This window comes from Enhydra lutris, unplaced genomic scaffold (genome assembly GCF_002288905.1).
Source record: "Enhydra lutris kenyoni isolate GAN:26980312 unplaced genomic scaffold, ASM228890v2 scaffoldscaffold2, whole genome shotgun sequence".
NCBI lineage: Eukaryota > Metazoa > Chordata > Mammalia > Carnivora > Mustelidae > Enhydra > Enhydra lutris.
In genome coordinates this window covers 10535526-10554589 of record NW_019154086.1, presented here as the reverse complement: position 1 = coordinate 10554589, position 19064 = coordinate 10535526, and the positions used below count along the sequence as shown (strand labels likewise).

At 33.9% G+C, this 19064-nt stretch overlaps 1 protein-coding gene across 5 annotated transcripts in view; it reads left to right on the top strand.

The window, feature by feature from the left end:
* LOC111147481 (FMR1 autosomal homolog 1) overlaps positions 1 to 19064 on the top strand; it is a 59037-nt gene that overhangs the window by 28252 nt on the left and 11721 nt on the right. For 3 of the 5 annotated variants that reach the window (XM_022503511.1, XM_022503513.1, XM_022503529.1), the window contains exons 4-13: positions 2824 to 2895; positions 3317 to 3465; positions 3688 to 3781; positions 4226 to 4342; positions 5502 to 5672; positions 7498 to 7576; positions 11252 to 11361; positions 15743 to 15829; positions 17141 to 17198; positions 17286 to 17348. In XM_022503511.1, the coding sequence (XP_022359219.1) occupies positions 2824 to 2895; positions 3317 to 3465; positions 3688 to 3781; positions 4226 to 4342; positions 5502 to 5672; positions 7498 to 7576; positions 11252 to 11361; positions 15743 to 15829; positions 17141 to 17198; positions 17286 to 17348 (1000 nt within the window). Of the gene's footprint in view, positions 1 to 2823; positions 2896 to 3316; positions 3466 to 3687; positions 3782 to 4225; positions 4343 to 5501; positions 5673 to 7497; positions 7577 to 11251; positions 11362 to 15742; positions 15830 to 17140; positions 17349 to 19064 lie in introns of all 5 variants that reach the window. The other 2 variants (XM_022503522.1, XM_022503509.1) reach the window with 1 other exon arrangement.

Sequence of the window (19064 nt, the reverse complement as noted above, 5' to 3'; positions counted from 1 at the left end):
ACTGAAGTTAAGAATAAAAGGATGCTGGGGGACGCCTGGGTGGCTCAGTGGGTTAAGCCGCTGCCTTCGGCTCAGGTCATGATCCCAGCGTCCTGGGATCGAGTCCCACATCGGGCTCCTTGCTCAGCAGGGAGCCTGCTTCTCCCTCTGCCTCTGCCTGCCACTCTATCTGCTTGTGCTCACTCTCGCGCTCTCTCTCTCCCTCTCTGACAAATAAATAAAAATCTTAAAAAAAAAAAAAAAGAATAAAAGGATGCTGAAGGTCAACATTAAGTATCTTAATGAGCATTTAAACATAGCAAATACAGGGGTGCCTCAGTGGCGTAGTCAGTTAAGCATCTGACTCTTGGTTTTTGCTTAGGTTGTGGTCTCACAGTGGTGAGGTAGAGCCCTGTGTTGGGCTCCTTGCTCAGAGCAGTTTGCTTGAGTTTCTCCTTCTCCCTCTAATGCCTCCCCCACCCCGAATAAATAAATCTTAAAAAAAAAAAAAAGAAACATAGCAAATACAACTTTTTATGCCATATTTTCCTGGTTTTGATTATATATATATAAATGAGTACAGGTCTCTAAATATTACTGCTCATCAGCTGTCATGCATAAACGCAGATTAAATTCTCACAAATACTGATAATCAAATTTAAAACACATCTAGTAAGTTCTAGTTTATCATTTCATTCTGGTTCATCTTACACTTGGGTTATCAGAAATGCAGTACTTTAAGAATATTTTGGAACTCTTAGTGGCTTCTAATTTTATTGAACAGAGCATAGTTATCTTTGTGCTATAATTATATCATCTTCATATTTAACTATTTGCACTGACTAACCCATTGCATTTTTTGCATGTCTTCATCATTTGTTTCTTTCTAGTCATCTTTGTATACACAGCTGCCTTTGGCATTTGCCCACTTGTGAGCTGTATGGGGGTACATTTTGGTGTACAGTCATAAAAGAGGAAAGAATATGATCACATGTCCTTTTAGAAAAACAGAATGGTCCCGAGTCTCGTTGCATGATTTTGTATGATGAAGTCACAGTTTGAATGATTAACTGGGTGAGGATATTAAATTTCCTTTTTCTTTAGAAGTATATTGTTTGGGACTATTCATCATCTAAAGGCTTCATGATGGGAGATTCTGCTTGTAATTTCACATTCATCATCAGAATCTAGAGTGCTGTTGTCGGTCTCTGCATCAATCCAGATTCCTCTAATAATTGTGAAAGCCCTTCCTCTGTAAATTTTGTCTTTGCAGTTATGGGTGGAAAATTAAAAATTCTGAATTCTTAACTGTTCAGTGAAAACCAAAAGCAGACTGCAAGAATGGTGTCTCCAGTCTTTCTATACTTTCTTGAAAGACTATGCAGTAAAGAAACCAGGATGATGCAATAGTAACGCTATATTTCACTGTTGTGTTCTTCTTCCAGGTGATACCATCATTCTTCTCTGTCTCTCTCTCTCTTTTTTTTTTTTTCTTTTTTTAGCCTTTTTTAAAGCACAGTTGGGAATAATTGATGAATGATGATGAAATAGTGAAGTGTTTCAAGATACAGGAAAAAAACTAAGATCATTAGATTTCCCTCTAGATTTATAAGAGGTTCCATGGATACATAAAATAATTGCAAGATAGAATGAATTTTGTTTTATTCTAAAGAAAAGTAAAATTTATTGTTTTTTGGAGACCAAAAAGATAAAAGTTACAAAATAGATTTGCTCATAAAGAATTGCAAAGCTAAAATTGAGTCCACTGGAGCCTGATTGGTATGTAGGTTTTTTTTTCTGATCATGGTGCACAGTGAAGTTGATGTGAGATTTTGGCTTATTCAGTTACATTTCCAGTATTCCCCCACTTCCAAGATTACTCTCAGATCACCTCGCTGAGCCTTTGGGCTTTCCCCCAAAACTATTTGCTTATTATCAGGTTGTTTGCATTTAACCCAAAGATAGGTGTTAACATACATTGATAGATTTCTCTGTACTCTATGGACACATTCTTAATATAATAAAGATTTTAATATGGTTCTTCTTGGTTGTCTCTTCCCACACACCTTCCCCCCTGTTTTCCACATACTGAAAATACATCAAGATGCTGTACCATAAGAAATAACTAATCCCTAAGGGAAACTTCTCTAATGTGTTATGTTACAAAATACCTGGTAATTACAAATACAGAGGATATAAGATAATTTTTTTTTTACGGAAGAGGTTTGTAAGATTCTTATGAACCGTGCTACATGTACTAAATGTGTATAATTTAAATTTTTATTGGTCAGCTGAACAATTTTAGTGCATTTGATTTAGGCTCTTGAGGAAGGAATCTAAATTCTAAATATCATATCCTTGAAGGTTTTAAAATTGGGTTTCTTTAAGAAAACAGTTCTTGATTTCAGCATCATAGAAATACTGTTGTGAGATTTAAAATGTCTTTAGTAATTTCTAGCTTAACCCTGTGTCTGATACTTGAATCATCAGAGTGCAGTGCTTAAGAGTGAACAGGATTGACAGAAACCGTGGAAGAACTCTGTTTTACACTATGTTAAACTGCCTTGTGAAGAGCATTCTTTAAAATAATATTTATGTTTGGAAAATCTCCTGAATTTGGAATTAGATTTCCAAAGAGCCAAATTGCCTCAAAAGGGTTCAGTTTGTTTTTCAGTAGTAAAGTTTAAACAGACATGATTCTTTTATTAAGTTATGGTTAACTAATTTTAGTGCAGTGACATTTTTGGTTCTAGAATTTAATGGGATTTGGCATTTATCGTAAGTCATTGTAATGTTGAAATCTTCCAGGATGAATGGATAAGAGCCTTTTTTTCCTCTTCTCAGGTATATTCAAGAGCAAATGACCAAGAACCCTGTGGATGGTGGTTGGCTAAAGTTCGAATGATGAAAGGAGAAGTAAGTGATCTTTACACTTGCTTTGTGACTAGTTTCCAAAGAAATACCTCAGCTCCTGGTTTCTGTAAATGTTACTTCAGTTCTTAATTTTGTTTCTGAACTCCTAATTTGGACATAGTTGATCATATATTTTAAAAATTCATTAGACCATTTATTTTTATTTGTTTTCTGAGTTTGCAAACCTCAAAGCTTCTCTTCAGGAATACGCTTCAAGCATGTGAGGACCACCAAGGTTCATGCTTGTAAGAGCCTATAATCTAGTTTAGGCAAATCAGATTGATGTATGTAACTAAGCTGTGCTTAGTATTTGTGCCACAAGGGGGAGGGTCTGCTGGTAAACTGAGCAAGGCAATTAGAACTTCACTTAAAGCTCATTATTTTTGTTCAGATGGGATTTTTAAAGTATTTTGATGTCTTTTAGTTTTATGTCATTGAATATGCTGCTTGTGATGCCACTTACAATGAAATAGTCACATTTGAACGACTTCGGCCTGTCAATCAAAATAAAACTGTCAAAAAAAATACCTTCTTTAAATGCACAGTGGATGTTCCTGAGGATTTGAGAGAGGCGTGAGTAATTTTGTTTATTGTTGAATTGCTTTGTGAATTAAGAAGATTTTTTAGTGCTACAAAAATCTTTTTCCCAAACACACAAAAACTTCTGATAGAAAATCTTTTTAGTAAACAAAGTTTTAATGGATAGTGTCAAAATGAAATACTTAGTTTGCATTATAATTGCCTTCTGGTTTAATCTGTCATTTAGGTCTTAAATATGAATCAATTTCTCCCTAGGTGTGCTAATGAAAATGCACATAAAGATTTTAAGAAAGCAGTAGGAGCATGCAGAATTTTTTACCATCCAGAAACCACACAGCTAATGATATTGGTAAGATAACTACATGTTTTAAGGTAGCCAGTGGATGTTTCACAGGTTTTATAATTAAATATTTGAAAAGATAAAAATTAACTTGGTGTGCAGTAAGTTTGTTAATACATATGGAAGAAGAATTTTTCACAGCTATAAAATGTTAATTTCTATCTTCTGTGGAAGAAAAAATCTTAATTAGGCATTCTGAACAACATGATATTATGAATTTGTGGGATCCTGGATCCTCCTCTGCCCTCCTAACCCCAATCATAATTTGAATAGCAGAACTAAATGATGGAATTCAGAAAGGGGATTGGGGAGTAGGATTGTCTTTGGGAGGGGGAAATGTTGGGGAGAGAAGTGTAGTAGATGAGGATCAAGGAAGGTTTTATGTGGAAGGTTCTTGTTTGTATTGTGTTGAAAAATAAGATTATTTTGAGTGATTAACTTGTTTGTTTATAGTCTGCCAGCGAAGCAACTGTGAAGAGAGTAAATATTTTAAGTGACATGCATTTGCGAAGTATTCGTACGAAGTTGATGCTTATGTCCAGAAATGAAGAGGCCACTAAGCATTTAGAAGTAAGTGGGTTTATCAGAGTTTGTGTGTCCCATTTAGTTTCATAAGTATATTAATCAAGTTCCTTGGCTTAAACTGCTTGACTATTAAAAGGTACCTTGGGACCTGTTTTGTGGCTGATTCCAGGCGTCATTGTGCCCTTAGAGCAATTTTTTTTTTCTGTTACTTTCCCCAAATAGCTTTTGTTTGCTAAATACCTATTGAGTTTTTTGTTAGGACATAGATAACGGGTGCCAAAGAACTTAGAAACTCATTAGGGATATCCAGTAGAACTATATTACTAGTTTTTTTTTACTCTGTCCTTAACTTTTTTTTTTAACTACCCTGTCAGCTGTTACTCATAACACACTTCCATTAGTTAACTGTGGACTATAATAACTGTTAGGTAAGAGGAGAGGAGGACACATGGCATGTAGGTTCTAAAAAAGAGCCTATTACTGCTTTTTTATCCCATCCTAAGGTACTCCTCTGTTTTCTCCTATTCTTCATTACCACACTATTGGAGAACTTATATCAGTAATTCCAGAAAATTGTTTTAGAATTAACTATTTTCTGTAATCATGATTAAATAGACGTAGCAAACTGTTTTTTCCCCTTCTATTATATGATCCCAAAGGAGTATTCTTTAATTTTTTCCTAATTCTTTTTGTTTTTTTTTTTTAACATTATGGTAAATTACAACATAAGATTTACCACCTTACCATTTTAAAGTGTAGAGTTCAGTTGTGTTGTCTGTTCATGTTGTTAATCAACCAATTTCGAGAACTTTTCGTTTTGCAAAACTGAAACTATATCCACTAGACAGCAACTTCCCATATCTACCCCCCCCAACCCCTCAGGTAACCACCATTCTACTTTTTGTTTCTATAAATTTGACTACTCTAGAAATGTCATGTAGGTGGAATCATAGAGTATTTTTTTTTTTTTGTTACCAGCTTACTTCACTAAGCACAGTGTCCTCAATCCACATTGTAGCATGTGTCAAAATTTCCGTTTGAAGGCTAAATAATTTTGTATGCATATATCTCATTTTGTTTGTTTAGTGCACATTTGGTTTGCTTTTACTTCTTGATGACTATTACTACTACAAACATGGATATATGAAAAACCATTTGTTTTTGATCTTTTGTAATAGAAATTTTAATATACCTCTTTTACTAGTGCACAAAACAACTTGCAGCAGCTTTTCATGAGGAATTTGTTGTGAGAGAAGATTTGATGGGCCTGGCAATAGGAACACATGGTAGTAACATACAGCAAGCTAGGAAGGTTCCTGGAGTTACAGCTATTGAGCTAGATGAAGATACTGGAACATTTAGAATCTATGGAGAGGTAAGCTAATGTCTGTCAGTAACTTTATTTAAAGAATTTTTTTATTAGTAACTTTATTATAACTTGCTTGATTATATATTATTTGGAATTTCAGTTTCCCAGTAAACCAGTAAAATAGTTTTAAAAATCAGTCAGCCCCAGTAACCATTACATGTGTGCAGGTAGACTGAAGAACTGTTGTATTATATGGGTCAATAAAAGATTTATAGAGTATTTAATACATACTGTTCTCGGAAGTTTAAGCAACTGCTTCTGATTTTAACTCAGTTTTATGTGCATTACAAATAATTTGCTTTTTTTGAGTGCTTACTGTGCCAGACACTGGCAACTGTGAATAGCGTATAATAGAGGAGCTTTTGAAGAACTTGATTTTGGATAATATTTTGTCACTGGTTATGACATTTGTTTGAATTGGAAAATAACAAATCTGAGAAATAATTCAGACTTTCCTTAAGACCATGCTTCACATTAGAAAAAGTGGATGAGGTTTTTTTAGGGTGATGATTTCAAGTCTTAACTTTTTTTTTTTTTTTAAGATATTTATTAGAGGGGTGCTTGGGTGGCTCAGTTGTTGGGCATTTGCCTTTGGCTTGGGTCGTGGTCTCAGGGTCCTGGGATCAAGGCCTACGTTGGGCTCTCTGCTCTGCGGTGAGTCTTCTACCTCACTTTCCCCTCTGCTCTCCTTTCTCTATTAAATAAATTTTTAAAAATCTTAAAAAAAAGATAGCGTGTGTGCGTCTGAGTTAAAGAGCACAAGTGCAGGGGGAGGGGCAGACAGAGACAAGCCAACTCCTTACTGAGCAGAGAGCCCAGTCCATCCTAGCAACTTGGGATCATGACCTGAGCCTAAGGTAGACACTTAACCAATTGAGTCTCTGAGGCGCCCCTCACATCTTGACTTTTCATGCATAGTTTTTCTCATGAAAAGTTGGGTCATAAAGTGAATTAGTAGAGGCCTGATTTTTTTAATTTTATTTCTGAAACCTTTGGAGCCACACTACCTGATTGGAATCGTCTCTACCAAGTGAGTGAACTTGGAGAAAGTTACTTAACTTCTCTGCATAATTTTCCTAATTTTAAAATGAAAATAGTTGTGCTTACATTGCAGTTTGTGAGGATTAAAAATGCTTAAAAATTTATTGTGTTATATGACATGATGGGTGCATGATATACTTCATCTATGGGCTATTAACACACAGTAAAAGTGGAAGGTAACTTCCTGAGAACTATAGATTCCCTGTAGAGAGTCTCCCTTCTCTCCAGTCTTCCAGTCTTTTAAAATTATACCAGTTAGAAGTAAGGGATTTTAATCTTATCAGTAGGTACTTTTAAAAAGTATCTCCACAAAAACAGCTTTTAAAATAATTTATGTTGAGAATGAAAAAAAAGTGTGACAGTGTAGACAATATGATTAATTTGTATTTAACATTCACCTAGAGAAACTTAACATGGGAGTATGGACCGAATATATTTAGGATTGGGTTAAAATTTGGCTAACATAAGTAAGGTAAATTCTGTTTTCTCAACTTAGGGTTTTTTCCCCCCTTCCCTTAGAGATAATTCTAATAGTATGTTTTTTTTTTCCTAGCCTCTTAATAATTTTTTTTTTCTTTATAAAGTACTTCATGAATTATTTGACCTGAAATGTCACTTTAGTGGGCTGAACAGAATTTTGTACTAGAACATAATAATTCAGAATTTCTCATTTCTTGTGTGTGTGGGGGTTGTTTTTTTTTTTTTTTTTTTTTTTTTTGTTTGTTTTTTTTTTTTTGTTTGGATTGGGGTTTTCTTAAGGGTTATATTTTATGTTTATTTTCTCCTGCAGAGTGCTGATGCTGTAAAAAAGGCTAGAGGTTTCTTGGAATTTGTTGAGGATTTTATTCAGGTTCCTAGGAATCTTGTTGGTAGGTATTTCTACTAAATGTTAAATAAGTTAAATGTTATTACTAATACAGCAATTTAATTGAAATTTAATCTTGTCTGATACTATATTTTATTTATAGTTACATGGAGCATTTGATAGCCTTACTTGTTTTCTATTTTTAGTAAAGTAGTATGTGACTTGTATCTCATTATTATCGTATGATAAAGTAAAGATATTTCCTTCTGTACAGGGTGACTCACTAATAAGACCCATGATTTTTGTAACAGTTCGTCATTACATTTTTTAAAAGCCATTTCACCCCTTGGGCTTGCTCTTCTTACTCACTTAATGTGTTTTTATCACTCATATGTCCATCAGAATTGTCATAGTATTTTTTTGAGAAGGTGTTTGTGATATTTTTTTTCTTTTGTTTAGTGCAGAAGAAAAAGTAAGAGTGGAGTAACAATAGGGTAATAAACTTCTACACAGTAGGCCCTGAATAAATAATAATTGGTTGTTGCAAAGGCATAGAATAAGGTAAGAAGTCATGGGTAGGAGAGAAGAATGGTGATGATGATAGGAGGGGAGGTTTCACTTCTAAGTTTCTGACACCATTAATGGATATTATTTACCCATGGGCTGTAAGTTAAATGACAGTATTTGAGTGTGAAGCTGTAGTTAAAGGAGCATTACAGCTTGGGATGAGTTGTTTAATAGCTTTGTTATTAATATTTTCTACATCGGTGTTATCTGTCCTTTTAAATGCTGTTTGAAACAAATGGAAAAATTTTGGTCATATATTAAGTAAATACTCAGTGATTATCCTAAACCTTTAATAAAAAAGTAAGCATTAACATAAAGCAAAGACATTTACTAGGAGGGGCTTGAGTTTTTGTCCACTGCTGTGTCTCATGAGTTTCTTGACCTCAGTGAAACAGGGCCTTTTGGACTCCATTTATATATAATTTGGCCTGTTTTGCCTTTTGGAAATGATTTTTTGCTATATGTGTTCTATTGGTCTAACCCTGTTTAAAAAAAAATTACAGAAAACCCCCCAGAACTTCCCACTTTAAAAAGATGTTTGTTCTGCCCAGTTAACAACTTAGTATACTCTGGGACAGTAATACTCTGGGACAAGAACTTGGACAGTTTCTTGGTATTCAGCTGTTATCCTCTTACTTTTCCCAAGCATTTGTATAGGTGTGACATACTGCCAGATAAATAAGCTCCATATTACTGGTTCTTGTTCACTGTAGATTGAACTGCTGGGGAGATGAGATGTTAAAATTGAGTGTAAGCTTGAAGTATTTCTGTATAATTCTAGCAAATGATTATAGATACAAAATATTATCAAATGTTTATCATTGTCAAATGAAATCACTTTTGACAAGCTGCTTTTGAAAACGAATCCCCTATTTTCTTTAAGTCACAATTATTGACACCTATTGGTACTAACATTGTAGTTTCTGGTTTACAGAGCATAATTTAACTTAGGTTTTTTCACCTGTAAAACTGTTTTGGAGATGAGGGTGTGAAAGGAAATCAGGGTTCTTTCCAGTGCAGCAGTTCTATAGAAGATAGCCGTGGTCTTAGAGTTTTTGGTAGTGCTAATTTTGAGTAAAAATTCCTGATATTTCAGATATAAGGAAATTGGTTATTTTTGTAGTTCTCTGGTTTTTCTCTTTATTCATTTATCTGTGCAAAGATGTGAGTACTTGTCATATCTCTTTTTTCCTCTACTCTGTCTTGGTTTGCTTTGGTGAGTTGGGTTATTTGGGACTCTTCAGAAAATAGATATTAGCAGCAACTAGTATATGTTGGTGAAAAACTCAAAGGTAGCATAACGATTTCTTGGTTGTTGTATATAATAATACTACATTTCCCTCCAAAATGTTTTATGGGTGAAGCAGTCTTTTGAAAAATAGTACATTTTTAGTCCCAAGTGAAAAAGAAAAAGTGGACTGAGGAGTAAAAAGGGAATGAGGACTACTTGGTGGGTAAGTTCAAGAGAATTCTCTTACACATTCAGGTTCTACGAGTTCTAGACCCTGACCATTCCCACCCCTCCTAAGTCAGATGAAAAATATTATGTGAACATTAATTTAAAAATGAATTGAAACTTTTCACCTCCTGGAAGCCTTCCTTAATCACTTCTTTACTCTGTCCCTTCAGCATTTATGCTCAGTGCTCAATTTATACTACAGGTGTGCTTCAGTTTGTCAATATGCTTTGGAATTTAATGGAAATGATCAGTTAAAATATTGACGGTCTCTGGTGGGACTAAATAAAACTTGCAGGTAGGTCCCTGCCACAGACCCCAGAAGGGTGATGGATGTGCACTCACCACTGGTATAGTTCATAGAAGGAAGGGGCAAAGATTCTGGGGGAGGGATTATGATACATCAGTCTGATTATTGTTTTTTCGAAAAGACATTTGCTTATTTTTAGCAGGGTCAAGGATGGAGTTGCTGCTTGAGCTTCACTGTGTTAACAATGAAGGTTGCTTTTATATACTGCTGCTAGGGCTGCTCAGAGAAGACCTACATCATGTGAATTCCCTGTCCTACTCTATTTTTTCTTTGAACCTCTTCAATTGCTGCTGCTTTTAAACTTAGGGTTATTAATGGGGAAGGAGTTTTGAGAATAGGGATAGAAAATCCTGTAATGATGTCTTTGCTGTATTGACCCATTTGCTCTTACTATTGTTGTTCCCTTATTCTTTAATGGAAACTATGTTCTCAAGCATGTGATAGGAATAACTTCCATTTTAACCTCTTTCAACCAAAATTAATTTATTCTGGAAATAGACTGCTGATTTAGTTAAAGAAGAATGAGGGACTTGGACTTAATAACTTTTATAAGGGATGCATCTGTTTCATACAGGGAAGGTTACCTGAATATTTACTTCTGTTACCAGGTAACACTGTCTAGTACTGCTTTGCTATTTTACAAGTTTGCTACCTTTGTAAGAGTTAAGTTCCTAAGGGGAAGAGAATTTTCTACCCTCCTTTTAGTTTCTCTTTTAGTTATAGGATACTTAATAACTGCTGTTTGACACACTTAAATGTTAAGTGTGGAGAAGGTAAATAATTTGGATTTTATGTCAGTATATTATATTTCATATTTAGGAAGACTGCATACCATATACATACTATATGTATTTGTATAGCTGTGAAGTACTTAAAAACTGTGAAGAATGTTAAATGCAGACATTTTATTTTGTTGAGTATTCATTTTAAAAGTGTCTTTAAGTTACAGATGTGTTGTGGATGAATAGCAACTTGAATATGAAAGCAAGATTGAATTTGTTAACTTAAAAATACATAAACAAATTGGTATGATTAATGCCAAAATAAGTGTTTCATTTGCCTTTATATATATGTCCAAGTTTTGGAATGGGTTGCATTGATATTTTAAAAATACAGAAATGATGTAGAGCACATTAAAAAAATGTTTTAGACTTGGAAAATGACTTAAGTGTGAGCAGCACTGTCAGTCCTAGTTAATAATAGCCTTAGGCATTCTGAAGAGAAGGAAGTTTCAGATCAAGGATAAAATTCCTCTTTAGTTTTCAGGGTGAATATATTGAGAGTAAAAAGATGGAGCTTTGTTTGGTTTTTTTAATTTGATAGCAAGTCAAATTATTGGGGCTGGTATTGGAAGGATTAGCAGTACTGGTTTTAACTTACTGTTATGTTTTTTTCTCTTATTAAAGGAAAAGTAATTGGAAAAAATGGCAAAGTTATTCAGGAAATAGTGGACAAATCTGGTGTGGTTCGGGTGAGAATTGAAGGAGACAATGAAAATAAACTACCTAGAGAAGATGTAAGTATTATGTGTAATTTAATTTGTCTTGCTTGCTTTTGTTTTTTTTTTTTCTCTTTCTTTCTTTTTTTTTCTTTTGGTAAACTGTGTTCTATTCCTGGCTGACTTAATAATGTTATTTTATATTTTGGAGATCATTTTGGTGAGTTATATCTAGTCTCTGATGCAGTGGGTTTTTGTGGTTTTGTTTTGTTTTAAATTTTGTTCCTTATAATACTGCTTTCCATGCTCAAGAAAACAAGTCTTCTTTCAGTTGTGAGCCATGAGATCTCGGTTGGTTTCTCAGTACTTCAGTAAAAAGGCAATTTTTGATAAAATGGTTTCAGTTTGAGAATTTTAAGTTTTGTACTTAACAAAACAGTTTGTTATAAAGGAATTCTTAGTAAATAACCATGTACTTAAACCTATTTTAGAATCCGAAAACACCGATCATTTCTTAATTGAAATCTGTAACCTTTTATGTTGCTATTAATTGTGACAGCAACTTTCTGAAATTTCCTTTCCTGTCTCTTCTCACATGTTCATGTTTTGTCTACAATGCTGTTCTTTACTCCTCAAACATAACTTTAAGGATATTTTAACTTCGGTGGCTCCAGTGGCTTAAACTTTGTATGCCTGTGAATGAATATAAGGCAAGGATTTTCTCTCAAATGATCTCTCAGGAAGCAGCTTCAGTTTTGCACAATGGATTATTGCTTGGAGAGCTCGTTAGCCTGTTGGAAAGAATGCGTCTTCCCTAGAAGAATGAAAACTGGTCAGAAATCTAGCCCAGATAACCTCATATCAAGTGTTGGATGTTGTAAAGATGCCCATTAAGGAGCCACTTCCTTTATTCCTTTTAATTAGAATGTAGAGACAAAAAAAAAAAAAAAAAAAAAAAACCAAAAAAAACAAATGAGGAGAAACACATGACTTAGTATTACAGACGTGAGTACTTGCAGCTGAGATTGGTTTCATCCTACACTGCTTCCAAAATTGCCATAAATCTCAAGTAACCTTTACTCTGAAAGCAACCCTCCCTCCTCTTGCCTTTGAGAGGAGTATTAAAATTGAGGTGTCATTAAAATTCAGACTTTCCTCCTTTAATACCCCCTAATTTTAATGTATAAAAGAATGGTGATCCATTTGGCATACAACCACTCCATAAAATTGGCTTGGATATCAAATGTTTATTGGTCAGGGCCTTATATGAGTCAACTAAGAATTTCTTTGTTTGATACGAGTAACTGCTCTTCTCTTAGATTGATTTATCCTTAGTTGCTTTCCAGTATTTAACACTTGTTGCAAAGCTAATTCTTTGAAGTCTTTTTTCATAAATAGGAACTTTCGTGTACTTTACTGTTTGTAGTTTTGGTTATTGTTACCCACGTTTCTGTGCCAGGGTTAAGAAACTTAAATGCTTATAGAAACCAAGCAGATTATTAAATGATGAAGCAGGTTGTACTATACAAGCAAGATACAGGGATAAGAAGGTACATGGTCTCTTTCTATAAAAGAAGCAGACGCTGCTTAGCTTTAATCTGGTTGCTATATCTTTTGATATTAAGAGAAGCTGGAAACTTAGAATAATATACAAAATTTAAAAATTTTCAGAACATTGCATGTTAAAACAAATTTGAAGGTTGGTATTCACTTATTTGGGGCCACCCTTTCATAATTTAAGCTGTCGAAATCCCCTGGCAGACTCTGTTGATAGCTTGTTTACACTGAAGTTTTTAGTGACCACCTTTAGCCTGAGATGACCTTGCCCACCTAGGTATCATAGCAGTTATTGTCTATATTATTACGTATTTAATGATTTTCTCTCAATCTTAAATTTTTTGTTATCTTACCAAGCCACATTATGAACTCTGAGACCAAGAAATAAAGTCTGAATTCCCATATTCTCTTTTTCTCTGGCCCAATGACGTGTATGTACAGTTGCTCAATATTTTCAATCCGTTTTTAAGATTGGATTTGAGTTTTTCATTAAAAGAAATATACTTATGTAAAAGTTAGGGGATAGTGTGAAAAGCAAATGTGTATCTATGTCCTGTATGTGTATCTCTCCTGTCTCCATTGTGTCTGATAGAATTTAGACTGTTGTTGGTTGCCTTTTCATGTCTTTATTTTGCTACTAAAAATAGTGCTGCAGCAAATATCCCTTCACTGGAGAGTAAATTCCTGGAAGTGGGTTTTTTTAAAAGATCAAAGGGTAAAAAGCATTTAAATTTTTAGACTTTAGTTTTCCCACACATTCTTTCCACCAGTGTCAGAAATGGGTCTATTTTCCACATACTTGCCAATAGAGAGTTTTAATTAGTGCCATTCCAGAAGGTGTATATGTTCTCTCTCTATATGCTTTAAAGACATTTGAATTTTTTTGTTAAGCAGCTTCTCTTTTGCATATTTTTTGTCTTTATTACTAAGTTATTAGAAGTTTTGCATTATAAGGAAGCTAGTCTTTTTTTATTTGTAACAAATACTACTACTTTATTTCCCCCAATAAAAATTAAAAAAAATTTTTTTTGTTGTTTGGTTGTTTGTTTTTAGATTTTTTTCTGTATGACTTAAGATTTTCTGCATTTTGTCCTGCTTGGCAAGATATTTCCTACATATAGATCATTTAGAGATCCATTTATATTTCATTCTCCAGGTTTTTTTAAAAGTGTGTAAATTATTAACTCCCGATGGGAATTTTTTTGGGGGGGGGTGTAAGATATTAGAAACCAGGGATCCTGCTTTATTTTTCTGAAGTGCTAGTTGGTAATGTCAGTGCAATCTATTAAATATAAATAATCAGTTATAGTATCTTTTTAAAAATCTAGAAATTTCGCTGAAATAACTTTTAGAAACAAATTTGTATATTCAGTATTAATCACTCTTTAAAATTTTTTATTATGGCTCAGTAGTGACCATTAAAATATTTTGTAAACTATGTGTCTCTAAGGTTATGTTCTTACCTATGCTTTTCTCTGGAGTTGGCTATTGGTGATAGCATCTCAAATTCAGGGTCAAGGTACATTGTATTTCTCTTATTCTTTGTAGATTATCTGTCTGGAAAGATTTTCCCTTTTTTACCTACTTGGTAAAATTCTATTTGTTTTTAACATTTACTTTAATAATATTCTTAGGAGTTCCCCTTAAGTTTCCACATCTGGGGTGGCATAATCCAAATTCTATTTAATATTCCTGTGTTTTTCATTGATACCACTAATGCTATGCATAATTCAGTAATGTTTAGTATCTTTTCTGAGATTGTGATTGCCTTTAGAATAGAGGCTTTGTTTTATTTATGCTTTTTCATTAGTGTAGATTCAGGCAAAGAACAAGTAGTTGTTACTTGGAATTAGGTAACTGGATATGAAATTGGCTGACTCATTTGCTAACTGTCTGACTTTGGGCAGATTGCTTTCTCACCTGTAAAACTGGGAGTATTTTTTTTAATTGGAGTATTTCTTAAAGTTACTTTCTAATGACTATTAAATTAGATACAGGTGTAGAATAATACACTCCTAGAAATATGGTATCTGCTTAAAACATTTTAGATCTTTATTTTTTTTAAATGCCTCCTTCATTTTTTATTAAATTTGCATTCATTCTTATCTGCCCATGACTTACTGAGGACAGGCTCAAGACTTCTTACTTCCTAAGCTTAACTTATAGTCCTTTTTTTCATGCCCTCTTAAGCCAGTCTGTTAAAATAGCTGTTAGGAACTCATCTGTAGAATTAAGAAAACGAGAGACACTGAAACTAACTAGGGGAGTTTATTTAGGCTTTACTCATTATTCCTTAGCCATTAGGAAGCTAGAAGTGTATTTTTTTGTAAATTGAGTGAAGTTAATCCTCTGATTTGCTTTAATATTGGTGACTAAATATTGGCCCATATCAGTATTTATTTTACATTGTGTAAATGTTTGTTTGTGGCACTTCTGTTGATGGTCAGGAAGCACTACTTCCAGCACATAATAATTGACAGTTTTGTTATGTGAGCACATATTAAGGATAACCTACCTAATGTGCTTTACCTTTTTAAAACCATCACTACCAGGTGATCTGTCTGGTCTATAAATTTATACCAGTTTGAAGGAAAATTTCTTTAAAAGGTGGTTTATATATGGAGAAGGACTGAATTAGAAATTAGAAAATCTGGTATTTTAAAAGTAATTTAAATTTTCAGCATACTTAAGTTGTAGGGCAAATGCAATGTGTTATTGAAAACCTATTTTAAATTCTATTGATTTTTTTCCCTTAGCAGTTTATTTTTACATCTTGAATTTTAGTATTTAATTATAAATCCCTTGTTTTAGAAAAGTTTTCCAAATTATATATTTGTATGTGAAATTTAGGCTAGAACTTCGTTAAAGTATGAAATACTGAGGATCTTGTGTTTTCTTACAGGGTATGGTTCCATTTGTATTTGTTGGCACTAAAGAAAGCATCGGAAATGTGCAAGTTCTTTTAGAGTATCATATTGCTTATTTGAAGGTTTGTATACTGTTCACATTCATATCACTGTTGCTTTATATGTTAAACTTTAAATTACATCAATTTTATATTTGTATTAAATTTCAGATCATCAGATATTTTTGTTAATTCAGCTTCAGATTTACTGTGTTCTCTTATATGAGAATTTAGGAGTAAAAGGTCTGTTGCCATAATAAAATTACTGGTCTTACGCACATTGTTTCTCTTTTTCTCTGAACTTTTACATTCTTTCCTTACTGTTTAAGAAACGGTCTCACTTGTGTTCCTGTAGTTTGTCATCACCTTACGTATATATGTGTGTTATACTGAAACCATTTTGTTTTTAGCTTGATGTTTTAAATGCAAATGGGGCAGGGAGTAAGATGGGCTTTCTTCATAACTGTGGTATTTGATCAGAGGTGATACCCCATAGCCATATTTGATAATTCGTAACCATAAATTATTAAAAGTTGGAATTGTCATTTTCTACTTTTATTACTAGGTTTCTCTTCTGATACCCTCAGCACCTCTGTCTCCAGTAGGTTTTCCTTTTAGTCACTCTGTCATTGCTGCTATGTTAATATTTTAAAAGCACACATGATGATGTCGTTCTTTTAAAACTCATGTTTATAATCTCCATTCAGTTTGGCATTTTAAAGCCCATGCTTTATCTTCCAGTACTCTACTACTTCTTAGCCAGGAGCTTTGGTCTCATCACCTTACCTTCATATTCTGTGTGACCTCGGTTTCTGAATGACCAAGTCTCCTAATTCATCTAGGCCACAACTCAGGTGTCACCGTTTTGATGGAAAAGTAGGTTAATAGTCCCTCTCATACATGGCACCTGTATTTCACTTATCAGAGTTTTAATTTCTTGAGGGCCGAGTCTGGTAATATCATGTAATTATTTGCTAATTAACAAAACATTCGTCCGTTCATTCATTGTGCCAGAACTAAAACTCGAACTGTGAATATTGTTCTAGCATAAAAAACATTTATTCTTCTCTGTAAGCACCAGAAGATAGTTTCTTTTAGGCTTGTCTATTAAACATAACCCTTGAAGGTGGAGAGTCGTTTTTCTCTATATTGTATGCTTTGTAGCACTTAGCATACTCAGTGCTTACCAAGGTATTCAGTAAATGTTCAGTGAAATGAGTCAGCAGATCACCTTGTGAATTCTATTTACTAGGTACACAGTTGTATTTTACCAAATAATTGACTAAGATCACAGCTTCTTTCATTGGTAGGGGGTATAGTTTTAACTGTAGGTTTTAAGAAGGTAAAAATGGTATGACAAAGAATATTTACCCTTTTTTGTTTTGCTTATTACAGGAAGTAGAACAGCTAAGAATGGAACGCCTACAGATTGATGAACAGCTACGACAGATTGGTATGGGTTTCAGACCTTCTTCCACCAGAGGGCCTGAAAAAGAAAAAGGATATGCCACTGATGAAAGTACCGTCTCTTCTGTACAAGGTTCTAGGTCTTATAGTGGAAGAGGCAGAGGTCGTCGGGGCCCTAATTACACCTCCGGTTATGGTAAAAAAAGTTTTTTTTTTGTTAGTTGTTTTAGTTTAGACACTTCAAAACTTTTTGCTCAGTGTTATTTAGTTTGTTATTCTGTCTTGGCTTTGGGGGCAGGAGATAGTTTTGAGATACGTCTGTGGTAGTGAAGGCATAGTTTATGTTAATGATAGTAAAAGGTATATGATGTTCCAAGCCACTTTGTAATGAGATCAAACATTGACATTTTGTTAAGTTGGCAGTTCATGATCATTTTTGTTCTAAGTATTTAGAGTAAATCTAGGTGGCATTTCTATATACATATTTGTATACAAAAATGTTTACGTATCAAAAACCTAGTAATTGTGATGATACTACTAGGAATCATCTTTTGCCTACTCTCTAGGAAAGTAATAATGAAACATAATGCTAATCAGTGTGCCAACGTTGTTATTAGTACACCTGTACTAGCTTTATAAAATACACTTTATTGGCTCACTTGGCAGTTTTGAATATAAATATCTCACATCTGGAATTATTTTATGAAATAACACTTCATTAAAATGAGGGCTTTTTTAAAAAGCCAGAACCAAATTAACATTTTATAAATGAATATTTTTCTAAAATGTATTTCAGTGTGAGGATGGGGCCCTAGCCCATGTAGGAAGGGGCCAGTGGATGGTGGTGGTCAACAATTCTCTAATCCTGAATTTTCACTTATTCTTCTTCAGCTTTGGAGTTGTTCCATTTTTCTGCATTTGGAGTTGGATCTTAGCAGTGACCTGATTTTTGTCTTCCCTCGTTCTCTTCCCTTTCTTTTTCCTTCTCTTTTCTCCATTCCTCTGTGCTCATGATAACTGCTTTAGAAAAAATAATTCATAAGTGTTTTCCAAAATAGAAGGCATTTAGGGAAAAATGGATAAACAAAGCTTACAGTGTGCAGATTGCACACCCAGATTTCATGTTTGAAGGATCATCTAGTGATTCCAGAACTATATTAAATTTGCCTTTCATTGTTGTGTAGCTGAAGGGTTAATTATACCTTCCCTTTCATATATTTCCATGTTCTCATTTCTTGATAGTTTTTATTATTTAAAGTTAACTATTGAAACTTGAAAGCAACATTCTAGTAAAGTAAGTGCTTATTAGCATTTGAAGGGCAGAAAATTGTGAAGTACTACTGTATTTCCTGAAAATACGTTTACTACAAAAGACAATTAACCACTAATTTCTTTTAAGGATTTTATTTATTTACTTGTCAGACACAAGTGAGAGAGGGAACACAAGCAGGGGGAGTGGGAAAAGGGGGAAGCAGGCTTCCCACTGAGCGGGGTGTCTGACTCAGGGCTCGATCCCAGAACTCTGGGATCATCATGACCCAAGCCCAAGACAGATGCTTAATGACTGAACCACCCAGGCGCCCTGACAATTAATCGGTAATTAAAGAGAAATTATAGTGAATGATTCTGGAAGTACAGATTACTAGTACAGATAATCATATTTGGCTTTTTTGATGATAGGATGATGAATTCATTGAAGACTTTTATAAGCCTCTGTGGGAAGTCAGCTTACTGGTGAGGCCAGTCTTTTTGCAAAATGCCTTTGTTGACAGTAGATAAAATTTTTATGAGTTAGATAGTAAGTTGTAATGAGTGGTAGAGGAATAACATCTGGATTGAAGGTTATGCAAGTTGTTCAGTAGATGGCACTCTTACCTCTGAAACTTTGCAGACTGGTCATAGTGTTACATTT